Below are 14,509 nucleotides of genomic sequence, written 5' to 3'. Positions count from 1 at the left end.
CCCAAAATCAATAGTTCCTTTAACATATCGAAGGATTCTCTTAACAATGTGATAATGGCTCTCAAGAGGTTCATGCATGAATTGACTGACATAGTTAACAACGAAGGACAATTCTGAATTTGTGAGTGTTAAGTATTGCAAGGATCCAACAAATTTTCCTTAAAAGGTGGGATCACAAAAGGGATCTCCTTGTTTAATATCCTTATATTTCTCACTCATAGGAGTTCGACAAGGCTTGCAATCAAGCATTTTTGCCTTTTCAAGAATGTCGGTAGCATATTTTGTTTGACTTAAAAGAAGTCCACTCTCCTTCCAATTGACCTCTATCCCAAGAAAGTAGTGAAGCTTTCCAAGGTTTTTGACAGGAAATTCTTGTTGAAGACTTTTGACAAACTTTTCTAAGAGGTTAGAATCACTCTCAGTTAAGACCATATCATCAACATAAATTAAGAGAACCAAAATAGCTTCGGATTCATAATATATGAACATGGAGGGATTAGCTTGACTCACACGAAATCCATGATCCAGAAGAAATGTGCTTAGTCGGGAAAACCAGGCTCGTGAAGCCTGCTTGAGCCCATAGATGGCTCGAGATAATTTGCAAACATAATTGGGATGAATAGCATCCTCATATCCAGTTGGTTGTCTCATGAAAACCACTTATGAGAGAAAACCATGCAAGAATGCATTTTTAATGTCGAGTTGTCGAATACTCCATCTTTTAACTGTAGCAACTGAGAGAACTATCTGAATACTATTGGGTCGGATAACAGAGGAGAAAGTATCATGGAAATCGATGCCATCTACCTGAGTGAAACCCTTGGCGACAAGACGTGCCTTCAGTTTTTCAAGAGTCTTGTCGGCCTTCAATTTTGTTTTAAAGACCCAACGATATTCATATCTGGGGGTTGATTGAACAAGCTCCCAGGTGTTATTGGACCAGAGGGCTTGCATTTCCTCGTCCATGGCTCTTTTTCACCCAGGGTGAGATAATGCCTCTTGAACACTCATGGGTTCTTTGGGTATATTTGGATAAAGTTCATGCAAGTTGGCATATTTAGGACTGGGCTTAGAAATGCCTGTCATAGATCTAGTTATCATGCTTCGAGGAGGGGTGACATAATTTTCATGAGTAACGATGGACTGACTACTTTGGTTCGGTTCTTTAATGGACCCTTGAGTGGGTAAGTTTTCATTCTCATCTGGAATGGAAGGAACTAATAGTTGAAAGTATGCTGAGTTGATCTTTCATTTTCGAAGTTGGTCTCATCGTCAGGTCGTGATCCTTGATCAACGATAGGCTCAATATCTTCAACAATATTGCGAGCTTGAAAAATCGATCGACTTATGTGGTCATTGGAAGCTTCAACATCTCCACGGTTGGTACGCCGAGGATTAGTATAGCTGATGTCCGCCTCGCATGAAGATGAATCATAAATCTGCCAACAATCCATATCTTTGAAAGTACAATAATTTGTCTCAATGGTACTTGTATCATAAAGAGAGGAAGGAAAAGTGCTTTCATCAAACACAACATGTCGAGAGATACAAAATCGTCCAGTTCCAGGATACAAACAATATATCCTTTGTGATAAGCACTATAGCCATGAAAAAAAAGCCAGAAATCTCGGGTCAAATTTATTCTTGGTGTAGTCCCTTAAATAAGGAAAACACCTGCACCCAAAAACCCAGAGAAAAGAGTAATCCGGTTGCTTATGATTCAACTTCTGAAAAGGTGAAATCATTTGAAGAGTTGATGAGGGTAATCGATTGATTAGGGAAACAACTGAACTAAAAGCTTCAAACCAAAATCTCTTAGGGACGTGAGCATGAATAAGCATGGTCAATCCAAGTTCAACTATATTTCTATGTTTCCTTTCGGCCACCCCATTTTGTGATTGAATGTGGGGGCAGAAAACTGTTGTTTGACACCCATGCTTCCAAGAAGAGTAGAAAATCTTTGAATAGTGAATTCGCCACCTCTATCTGATTGAAATATTTTAATGTGTTTGCCATACTGCCTTTCAACATAGGAATTAAAGTGAGAGAAGCATTAAAAAAAATCTGACTTCTTTTTCATCGGATAAAGCCAAGTAAATCTACTGAAATCATCAACGAAGATAACATAAAACTTATATTTGAGATGAGAGATCACTAGGGTAGGTCCCCACATGTCAGAATGAATTTTTTCAAAAGGTTCTTGACTAACATGATCATGATCCATGAAGGGAAGTCTACACGATTTTCCCATTTGGCAACTAAAACAAAAGAAATGGTTATCTATTTGAGAAATAACATCAATATAATTATTCTTGTGAAGGTGTTGCACGATTCCCACGTGCGGATGCCCGAGGCGCTCATGCCAAGCTTTAGCTGAAACACACTTAAATCGATGAGAAAATAAAGCTACTGCTTCTCCATGAAGAGAATATAGTCCTTCGCTTTTACTCCCCTGCGCTATTATCTGCAATGTTTTCCTATCCTTTATGACACAACCAATAGCAGAAAATTCAAAGTTATAAGGCATATCGCTAGTGAGTTGACTAACTGATAGTAAATCCTTCTTTAACTCAGGAACATAAAGAACATTGTTCAGAGGAATAGGCATTTTTGAAGTACCGATGGAGGTTTCTCTGACATGCGAAATGCACATATATTCACCATTGCCGATCATAACAACATATTTATCATGATAGGGGTGTAAGTTTCGAATTTTACCTTGATTGCTTGTCATGTGAGCTGATGCTTCTGTATCGGTGAACCACTCGGTATCCTGATTATCAGCAAGGGTCATGACAGCAAGAGCCGTATGAGAGGATTCAGCTTGATAGGAGTGGTTGAATTGTTCAAAATATTTGATAGTCGAGTGGTATCGCTTTCCACAAATCTGGCAGACAATGATTTCCTTACTTTTCTTGTCATCATTAGGCTTAGAAGATTGCTCAGAATTGATTGAATCCTCGCCCGCGTGTAAAAAATTGGCCACCACGGCCGCGCCGGCTACTTCCTCTTTGATTGATCATGGCCATATAGGGAGGATTGGCTTGAATCTTATGTCGAGCATCGAAACTCTGAAGAAGAGGAACAACATCCCTATATAAAGGAACCAGTGGTTTTAACATACTGGTGACAAAGGATTCATATCCTTCTCCTAATCCTTGAAGAAGCCAAAAGACACAAGCTCTATCTTGAACGGGTTTTCCAATAGCAGAGAGGTCGTCACATATGCTCTTGAATTTTCTGACATATTCAGAAAGAGGATCATCATTTTTCTTCAAGGAGGTTAAGAGCTGAGTTAGGTGAAACTCACGCTCTTGAGATTCTTGAGCAAAAGACTCAAGAAGAGCATTCCAAATATCTCGAGACGTGTCTAATCCAACGACAAGTCCCAATACACTTTCAAATAGGGTGCTAGTTATCCACCCTTTAAGGAGACGATCAGATTTCCGCCATGCAACAAAACTGGGGTTGACATAACCTTTGGACGACGTTCCATTGTCTTCAAGAAGGAACTGTGATGGAGTTTGAACTTCTTCTGTTATAAAACCTTGAAGGTCCTGGCTTTTAATGAGTGCCAAGATCTGCGTCTTCCACAAAAGATAGTTGTCCTGATTCAATTTCAAAGAAACAAAGTTCGACACATTAAGAGTCGAAGGATAAGGAAACTGGTTTGAAGATGACATAATGAAAAATCAGAGAATTTGCTCTGATACCATATAGAAAAGAAAGAGCAGAAGAGAGAACACAAGAAATAACGTGGTTCAGTTCAATAAGAACCTACATCCACGTCCCAAACAATCCTTGCTCCTCATATTTTTATTGAAAGCCAAAAACAACTTAAATACAAGGTAAGTTAGGCACAATCAGAAAGTAGCCTAAATCTTAACGATAGATTTGCATAGCTCAATCCTGCCAGATTCGTCGATACTCATTTGATTACTTTCAGTTTTGATATTCCTGAAATCGTGGATCCGATTTTGCTTGACAATTTCCTTGGGATGGGGGATACGGTTGTTATTCCCAGGATGACAAGGTTGATCGTGATCTGTCTTGTTACTATCTTTAGCATAACTAATCTTTCTAACATAAGGGACCAACCAAGTGGGGATGGCAGTGGACCGAGGGCGGGGGGAACGGGAGCCCACCCTGCCTCACCCCCATTTGGACTGGGGATGCAAGTAGAGATTGAGGTTAAAATCAAAACCTGTGTAGGAATAGAGGCGAGGATGAACTTACGCTTTCATCTACGCCGCCCCGTGTCCATCCCGATCCCCGCCCTGCCCTGGCCCATCTCCATCCCCATCCCCATCCCCAATCTTTCTTTAGTGATGACAATGGATAGAAGGGAAATGGGGTCCCGCCCCATCTCGCTGCGTTTGGATCGAGGATAGAGGACGTGAAACGAGGATGGAGGTTAAAGTCAAAACCCATGTGGGGATGGACTTACGCTTTCACGTGCCCCGCCCCGTCTCGCTCTGTTTGGACCGGGGATGGAGGACATGAAATAAGGATGGAGGTTAAAATCAAAACCCGTGTGGGGATGAAGGCGGGGATAGACTTACGCTTTCTCCTGCCCCATCTTGACCCCCACCCTGTCTTGTCCCATTTCATCCCCAATCCTTCTTTAGGGATGGCAATGGACCGAGGGAAAACGGGGTCCCGGCCCGCCTCACCCTGTTTGGATTGGGGATTAAGGCGGGGATGGAGGTTAAAATCCAAACTCGTGTGTTGATGAAGGGCAAGATTTTGAGACAGAGCGGGGTGAAGACCTTGTCCGATGTCCCCAGCCCGGTCCACTGCCATTCCTGCAACCAAGGTACTTGTCAATTAGAATGAAGTCACACGCCCCTTGCAGTGTGGTGGTTTGGCTATTAAATGTTATCCCTCTTCAATATTGCACTTCTATGTCGATGGTGGTGAAGGTTTGCGAGAGGCATCTTTCCTTGGCTGATTTTCTCAAACGCAAATATTGATTGAATAAGCCACCTTCCCAATGAAGTAATTACTGCACTTGGAAAAGAGGCTCTCAAGTTTGGAAGGCTATTTTCTATTTTCAAGATTTTTAAAACTTATTCCTCGTAGTTGGCCCATTCTGATGACAATAACTCTTGTTCTCAGGCATTGACATAAAGTGATTCATTTTCTGTGGCGTCTTGTTATGCGACCCACGATGACTTTTGGTATGGATTGAATGCCTAAAAGATCTTTTTTAGGTAAGGGACCATCATTCCGAGCTCAAATTTTTGGCATGGCTGGGCATGTGAACACTATTGATCGCATTAAAAAAATGGACAATTCAGATTGCCAACCCATGTTGTTTGTGCGAACAAGCACTCGAAACTGCTGAACATATTTTTTTGGTCTTGTCTATTCTTTCAGTCAGTTTTTAAGTTGGCTTGGAGTAATTTACATATTCAGTTGGATTGGGAGAATTGCCTTAAAAAGTTAATTTCTATTTTTAATCGATATGATTCATCCTTGAATCAACAATTTTTAATAAATATTAAAATACTTAAATTTAAAATTTTAATATTATTTTAAAAGCTTTAACATGTGTCACGTTCTGATTGACACATAATAATTTTAATTATTTTTGACTGATTCAAAACAATTCACTTGAGCATGGGTATAGGCCGATTCACCTGGATCCTTGGCCAAACGATAAAGGGCCGATACCGATACTGACAACATTGGGAAAGGGCATCCACTGACGTGCCATGGTATAAAGAATTTGGCCTCGATCACTGGATATGCCTTATAGTACAGAGTCCATAGACATGTCCAATTGTGTGAATGGCAAAGTTATCTGTGTAAAGAGAAAATGAATGAATATAGGAGAGCAGATTAGGCCCAACGAAGGAACCATGGATGCCGTTCATCTAAAAGATGAATGGCACCCAAAACCCATCAAACAAGATGGTTTCCACCAAAGATGGGACTCAAGAAATTTTTTGATGCCATCAATTTTCTAGATGAACAATATCAATTGTAGAAAAATGAAGGGTTGGAATTCATCCAAAACATTCACCTTTTAGTATATTTTTGGGCACCATTCATTTTTTTGATGGACAACATCCGAGAGGCCTTGGACGCTTTTCTGTCCAAGGCCCCTTACACCTGATTTGCTTTCATGATCAATTATAATTAAACCAAAGTATCAGCCCTGTCACATGCATACAATTTTTAACAAACCCGCAACCTGCTAAACTACCTAGTCTGGCCAGTTTAGCAGTCAAAGGCTGAGCACCAATATTTTTTCATGTAGTGAATCATTTCATTGGCTCTGTGCATCACCTCATACACAAATGCCTAACGAAGCTGATCAAATGCTTTTTCAAATACATATTTTATCTTGTCCATGTCACTTATATGCATATTCATCACATACCTACTAGCAAGCGTCTAAATGTCTTAGCTTCGTGTACCATAGAATATATTGTGACTCCATTGGCATGCCCAAGCATAACCTTGTTACATAAGGAACAGGGCCTTGTGACCCCCAGTCCGAATATCAATTAATGATTGTATGTCATATAAAGAGCACCACCCAGACTCATTCGTCGACTCTTAGGCATTCTCTTACCTAGTCTCGAGTTACCATATTTTGTTGAAACCACTTAAGGTGATTCTTGAAAGAATTAGCTCTGACCCACACACAGTCTAGTGAATCCAAACGCTACACGTGGAAAACTCATCCAAATTGAGAGGTCCTTTACAAAATCCCCAAAGACAACATCCTCTGATATACTAACACTGCTTGACCAAATAATATTCTACGTCTGTGTCGCCACACACCATCGCACCAATGACAATATCGTTGTCTATCACATGTCATGCTACCACCGCACATTACCAATCAAGCTAACACATACCACATATTTCTACACTCAATGCATTTTTCACTCAATAAAGCTCCACACTGCACATGCCCCATTCCGAAAGCTCGATTCAAGACAAATCCACACCCTGTGTATAAATCAAGAGCAAATCAAGTGATATGCCAAATCACCAACATTTGGTGTTCTAAGATCATCACCATTGTTTGAAGAGATGAATAATGGCTAGTGGAACCACTGCTATTGATGTCATGTGAGCCATTATAGCAACTCAGAATGTCACCAAGTTGATAAGATTTCATGAGTTAGAAACGTAATGCCTAAACTGGATATGCTTTCTGATGAGCAAGGGGAACCAAGGTGGTATCTCATGTGGTAAGCGGGGTTCTGTTCCAAGCTGAAGGCATATTCTAATACCTCTGCCACATGGGGCTTAAGAGATATCTGGTAGGGGTCTGCCTAACCCCAGCTTTTCTTTTTAAAAAAATGATGAATTCACTGAGCAAGGCGGTTTTTCTCTGGTACATATGATGGATTAGCAATTTTGCTATATCTTTTTCATTTTCAAACTAAAATTGAAAAAAAAAATCCCTTGTTAAGATCACTACTTCCCCAATCCCCCAGAAAATCAAGATCCAACCAATGTATTTTTTTCTATAAACAAGTCAGCTCCAACTTAGCTCGTTTAACTAGAACTCATTATGAGCTCGCCACGAGAATGAACCAAGCTTAAACAATTCAAGGTTTATTTTAAAAAAAGTTGTGAATTCATGCTGGTATCGTATCCCCTTTATCAAATTTGTGTCTTGTTTACATCAATGTGATGCAAAATCTATGTGGCCTGCCCTCATTGCCACTGGTTCTTACAACTGAAAAACCTCTCTCTCTATCTCATGCGAGTGATGATAGTTCATCGATTTTCTTCCCCCAATTGTGTCTGACCATGATCAGGTGATCGTGCAATGGGGAGGAGGCTTTAGATGAGTTCATCGATTTTCTTTCGAGCAGTGGTGGTTAACTGAACCAGAGTTTCATTCAATGGTTGAGGGGTCGTGGACTTTGAGGGATCATGAAGACATGGCTGCTATCCGATATCAAAAGAAGCTTTTGCGCCTAACTAAGGATATTAAACTTTGGTTGCAAAGGCGGTCAACCAGTAAGTTTCATGAGATGGCTGAATGAGAGGTAGAGATCTCATCATTGTTCACCCTATTATCTTCCACAGAAGGATTGTCGGACGCGCAGTTGAAGGGGTTGCAAAGTAGACTTGCTGATCGGACGACGTTATTGAAACATTGGAGGATAAAAGAGGAGTTGAAATGGAAGCAGCGTGCTCGGGTGAAATGGTTGGCAGCAGTGAATGAAAATACTCATTTTTTTCATTCATTTGCTTTCGATCGGTTTAGATGAAGTATCCTTCAATCGATCACAATTGACGGGGTGTTATAAGAAGGGCAGAATCTTGTGCCAGCGGTCTCTAACTATTTTGAGAAGCTTTATTCTATTCTGCCAAAGACGGGGGGTAATATTGGGCATGAGTTATTTTCTTCTTTTCAACCAAATCAGGTCTTAACCTTGCAACGTAGGTTTTCGGAAGCAGAAATCATGAATGCAATTAAAGATTTGTCGGGTGGGAAGGCACCGGGAGTAGATGGTTTCCCTGTAGATTTTTTTAAAGTTTTTTAGAGAGTAGTGAAGAGTGATTTGTGTACAATGTTTGATGAGTTTCATCATAACTCTAGACTTCATGTCGGATTAATCTCCCTTATTCCAAAAGAAAGTGTCACCACAAATATTATGCGCTTCTATCCCATTTCCATAATGGGAGTCTTGTACTGTATAGTCGCAAAGGTCTTAGAATCAAGACTAAAATTGGTGGCATCTAATCTATTTTTTGATTTTCAGTTTGCTTTTATTTCAAATAGGAGAGTTCAACAAGCATTTATCTCGGCTTCAGAGGTCATTCATTCCATGCATGCGAGTCATACTCCTTACTTCGTGTTGAAGCTTGATTTTAATAAAGCATATGATTCTGTGTACTGGCCTTTTCTTTTGCAAGTGGTGAATCACATGAGATTCGACAACCATTTTTTCAGATGGGTGTCAAAGCTCGTTACCAATGCACAAGCCATGGTGTCCATTAACAGAGTAAAGGGTGATCAATTTTCATTGCGGTGCGTTCTACGACAAGGATGTCCGTTTTCTTCATTTTTGTTTAATACAGTGGCAGAAGGACTTGCGGTGGTTCTTAGACGAGTGCAAACAAGGGGTTTCATACAGTCGTTGGATATCTAAGGTTTTTCTGGGCATATTATACAATATGCAGACGATATGCTAGTCTTTTGAAGGGCTTCACTGCAGCAGATGCTTCACGTAAGGCTTATTCTCATGTTTTTTTAGCTTTGTTCGGGCTAAGGCTCATTGAAAATAAGTGTTCGGTCAAGCTTCTAAATGGCGATCTGACCAGTCAAAACGCGGCGAAAAAAAATTGCAACTGCGCTTTAGGGCCGTTGCCGATCAAGTACTTGGGGCTCCCTCTACAAGTCAAGCCAACCTCTAAAACATCTTGGGCACGAGTTGTTGACAAGGTGTGTCTTAAGCTTCAGTCTTGGCGTGATAGATATTTGTCTCTTGCAGGCAGAATTACTTTGATCAGACATGTTTTGTCAGCGATTTTGAAATTCTTCATGTCGGTTTGTGTCATGCCAATCAACGTTGAGCAACAACTTAAGCGCAACCTGTCAAGTTTTTTGTGGCGTGGTGTAAATGAACCTTATAAGAGGCACTTGGTGGGATGAGACTCCATCATTATGCCAAGGACTATAGCTGGCTTAGGAATTTTTGCTTTGCGTAAAAGAAGTGTGGCATTGGTTGTGAAGGAGTGTTGGTTGACTCATACTTCATAGGATGCATGTGCAAACTTCTTCCGGCTGAAACATAGTCTAATCGATTCGCTTGTTGTTCTTCGGGGAGCTCGTGGACCATACACATTGCATTTGAGGAAAATGTGGTTTAGGGCATCGCGTTTGTTTCTTAACAGGGATTTGAATGTGGGGGTAGACAGATCTTGGCTTCAATGGGCAGTCTCAAATGCGAGAGTTTTCCAAGTCCACAAGGTCTACCATTCTCTTTTACCTCCAGGTCTGGGCTGGATCTCCAAAAATGCTTTATGGGCGAAGGGACCATCTCCGAGGACCAAGGTATTTGCTTGGTTGATTCTTCATGTCCGAATACAAACCCATAACAATATCAAGAGGATGGGGTTTCAGTTTCCCAGTTGGTGTGTGCTTTGTCGACAGGCTGAAGAAACCACACAACGTCTTTTTTGGTCGTGTGAAGTGTTTCGAGAACTGTTTTCTATAACTTGAAGGGCTCCATCAGTTGTTGTGCGGGAGGGCTGCTTTGCATTAGATCTTATCCTTGGCTCTGCTATAATTAGACGCGACAAAAAGTTAAGGACTATTTGGAGAGTTTGGTTATTTACAGTGTGGTGGTTCATATGGATGGCCAGAAATGATGCTACTTTTCGAAATGTCCCGTTCAACCTTAATCGTTTGACTCATAAGGTCTTGACTGATGTGTATGTTATCTTACGCATATATCTCAAAGACCTGACTCTGCCTCCAACCGATCCTCATCTAGATGTCTGTGGTCCTTGATGAGTTTTCTGTTTTGTGTTCGGGTTTTTCTGTTTTTGTGTAGATGGTGTTTTCATGTTTTGCTGCTTGTGGGACTCAACTCTTTGTTGAGTTTCACTTTTAAGTAATGTTGATCACTTTTCAGCTCATGCGAGTGAAAAGAGGAGTGCATATTATAAGATGAACGAGGAAGCCTCTCGGTGTAAAATTTAGAAACTAGATATATACTCTATGGAAAATATCAAACAAAGATATGTACACATACAACACATTCCCATCTCCCCCCTTTCATCACTCATCATCAATGACGCCCATGAGTTTAGGCCCAAGATATGGCGCGCCTTCCACCGTCAATTCTTCAGGCAACTCCCTCTCTTCCAACACTGCATACCCTGCAAGAACAACAAAACAAAACCATCTATCAATCAGCCGATTAACTTATGAGAGAGAAACCAATATCATGAACCAAATCAATCAACCAACTTGACATCACTAAGCAACCACACTTACAACTGTTAAATACCTTAGTACAGTTTTGAAAGGGTTAACAATAACTATAGTTACTGTAAATATCACTTTTTAGTTAAAAACCTTGCACAGCTAGAGAGAGGAAGAATGAGGGTGGTCTTCTTCATTATCAAAGAAAAGAGAAAAAATGACATGAGGGAGGGAAAGAAGCCTACCGGGTAGGGTTGGGATGGGGAGGTCGAAGAAGTAGGTGGAGGGCCTGTCGTGGGAGTAGGGTGGAGAGAGCACGTCAAGGAAGGCGGTCGGCGTTAATGCGGTGAAGGAGTGAATGTTGCCGCCGCTGCGTGGAAACAATACACTGGGCTCGCACGGCGCTTCCAACACCTCGTTCACTGCCAACCCAGCCAACCCAACTGCACCCATTTAATAAAACGTCATTCTTTGGTTCATAATTTTCACATGGTAACAGATAAAGACGAAACGGAGGAAAAAAATTACTTTTTCGAGAATAGATAATTAAAAGTTTTCTGACATCATTTTAGTTTCAGTCACACTCACTTCATTAAGTCGACACCAAATATGTTTGCTGGTATGAACAGAGATGTTCATAAAGTATCAATTAGGATATATAAAGATCTTTTAAGGGTTAAAAATGAATGACTTAGAATTTTTATAAATATTTAAGCATAAAAAATAGTATTTTTTAAACCGATTATGATGTTCCAATAGATTCTTAGCAAGTGGATCACGCTGAATGCTATAGGGTTAGATTTGTAAAAACCTATAAAAATTTATTTTCATAATGCATTTGTAAAAAACCTATAGAAATTTTTGTTGATACCAGTAAAATTGGTAAATATATTTTAGTTACCGTATATATATATTCAAAATTGGACCACAAATGTGAACTCTGTAGTTTATTAGTATGTATTAGATAGAAGTTTTTTATGTTTATACATGTCCCCAAATTAAGGTATTTAAAAGTCAATGGTTCATAATATATCTAAACTGGACAAGAATTTATTTGTTCTCATCAAAATAGTTCAATCCAAATTCCAAGCCAGTGTTTGATTAAGGTTTCAAAAATCAATAACCTACAAATATTAATTTTTTTTTAAGGTCCAAATACAAATTTTCATCCAAAATGCATCATCTAAGTGTCTATTTTTAGTAAATCAATCATGTTGGGATCAAAATAAAATAAAAAAACCCAAAATTTAAATCAATCATGTTGGGATCAAAATAAAAAAAAAAACCCAAAATTCATTAACATGCTCCATTTAGCACCGTGCCCATTTTGCAGGTCTTCATTTCATATATATATATATATATATATATATATATATATATATATATATATATATATAGAGAGAGAGAGAGAGAGAGAGAGAGAGAGAGAGAGTGATCCTATATGTACTTGACATCTCCCAATCTTTTGAAGTCTAGTGCAGCGAAGACTGACCTGTTCTAGTGTGACGATCTTCCATATGAGCGATTTTGGTGGGAAGAACCCAATCGTAGGCCTTGAGATACATGGAACCATAGAGCATTTTGCTAAGCACGGTCATGCCCGGATGATCATGCAAGGGTAGGGTTGCTCCCGCCGGGAAGCAGAACACTCCCATCTGACAACACAATCATACACCCCCGTCAACTTTCTACCATTCCTCACTTTACAAACACACAACCAGCTCAACATCCAAAACAACTCACCGAGAAATACTCTGATTCAAAGATATGAATATACGTGATGCTCGTCAAGGATAGACCATCTACCAATCTCTCGTAACCAGTCGACTCTGGTGATCGGTCACCAAACTCATTGATCCCAACGTCAGATGCTTCTATTGAATCTGCACAGTAGAATGACACAGTTTTAGAGAGAGAGAGAGAGAGAGAGAGAGATGATGGTTTTAGTTTTGTTACCTAAGAGGTGTCTTAGCCACTGGATCTGTCTGTAAGAAGGAGGCTCTTGGTCTGTGAAAACGTCGTTGCAGGCATCAAAGAGACGCTGTATTTTGGTGGTATCCATGATTGCCATTTCTTGTGCTGTATAAACTAAAGATATTGGTTCGATCTTTTTAATTTCGAGGCGTTGAAGGGTTAATTATATATACGCTACGCCGCTGCTTGCAAAAAACCCGTGGTTTTGGATTTTAACTGCTCAACGGAATTTCGAAACCGGGGGGCGACTACTCCCTTTAACACTTTAACGATGGGCCTCTCTCTCTCTCTCTCTCTCTCTTAAAATAATTTATTTACTTGTACCACATGTTTCTTTTGCACACTTTTTCAGTTAAAGAAAGGGACCCAAACTCAATGGGATCGAGCCCTGCCAGCTGGTGGGCTCGCAATACTGTGGGAGATGGTCTTTTGCTCTTTATGGGGCACTTTATTGATAAAGAATGGGATGTTGACTCAAGATCACATAAGTAATTACACCACCTTCAACGCAGTTCTCTATGGTTTGGGATAAAATATTTTCAGAACAAGAAAAAAAATAATTAGCATTGGCCTTTATTTATTAAATGAAAAGGTTATTAATTAACCGAGGCAGTCCACTAAGAGTCAAGTTCAAGACCAACTTCGCTCGAACCAAAATTTTCTTGATCGAGCCTAGTCTTGGCCAACCTCGACATGGCTCACAAGCGGGCTCAATCTCCATGCTTGATGTTAAATGAATCTAGCAGGAGTGAACCGGAGTCCTGTCTAGACCGGACCTGATAAGACCAAGTATTTGAATTTGACTACGTATTTTTTACACACTTTTTGGTTTTAATAGGGTAGGAAACATCTTAGATATGGATCGGGTCATGTTTGCCCGGATGTATTCCGCTTGAGACTTATTTTTATATCCGGATACTTTTTCTTTTGATCCCTACAGTGGAGTTCCAATCTGATTGGATATGAGTGCCTGCGGGGTACTGGGTTGGCTGAAAATGATAAAAACCTGTTGATTTTAACGTGAGAAAAAGTAAAACGGGGTTGGATAGATTCGGAACGAACCCATATATGACTAAGACCACGCCTGGGTAATTAAGGATATAATAAGTTATCAATATACAATAATGTGGGTCTGATCCGGTTTGGACTCATTAGAAGTTAGAACTCCAAACCCATTTGCATATATTCTTAGACCTCTAGTAGGCCCAAACACGTTTTGTCCATGGTAGGGCAGACATGAGAGTTAGCCCTAAGTTTCATCAAGGGGCCTGTGGGTACAATAAAGTAATATATTTCTTCTTTACTTTTTCCAAGTTCATTTAGGGTTTGCGTGGTGTTGCATGCAGAAGGTGGACCCCACATGCAACGGTCCATGCACACAGTGATGCTTTGGACCACGGGTAGTTGGTAAAACCATGAGTAGCCTTTTTATCATTTTGCGTGGAGCAAAAGCACACTTATTTTTTTTGAGTTGGGGGATTAGCTGTTTTTATCGGCATATTGGACGAAGTTCACGGAAATGTTAACCCCATTTTATCGGTTAAATTGAAAACCGGGGGTATCCTGATTCTGGTCAAAACAATGACGTCCTTTTCTGTCAATTATACAAAAGCGTCTACCCTC

At 40.1% G+C, this 14,509-nt stretch overlaps 1 protein-coding gene across 1 annotated transcript; it reads right to left on the bottom strand.

Annotated features, from left to right (window-relative positions):
- Positions 1-10,765: 10,765 nt before the first annotated feature.
- LOC149812274 (plant cysteine oxidase 1-like) lies at positions 10,766-12,974 on the bottom strand. Its single transcript, XM_089993016.1, has 5 exons — positions 12,869-12,974; positions 12,656-12,795; positions 12,405-12,567; positions 11,158-11,355; positions 10,766-10,866 (listed from the first exon to the last, which is right to left on the bottom strand). The coding sequence occupies exons 1-5, from the start codon at positions 12,972-12,974 to the stop codon at positions 10,766-10,768; spliced, it is 708 nt and encodes a 235-aa protein (XP_089849142.1).
- Positions 12,975-14,509: the final 1,535 nt, after the last annotated feature.

Source organism: Nuphar pumila, chromosome 17, assembly GCF_984573655.1.
Source record: "Nuphar pumila chromosome 17, dmNupPumi1.hap1.1, whole genome shotgun sequence".
In the NCBI taxonomy this organism is placed as follows: domain Eukaryota; kingdom Viridiplantae; phylum Streptophyta; class Magnoliopsida; order Nymphaeales; family Nymphaeaceae; genus Nuphar; species Nuphar pumila.
This window is presented reverse-complemented; position numbering and strand designations above follow the sequence as displayed.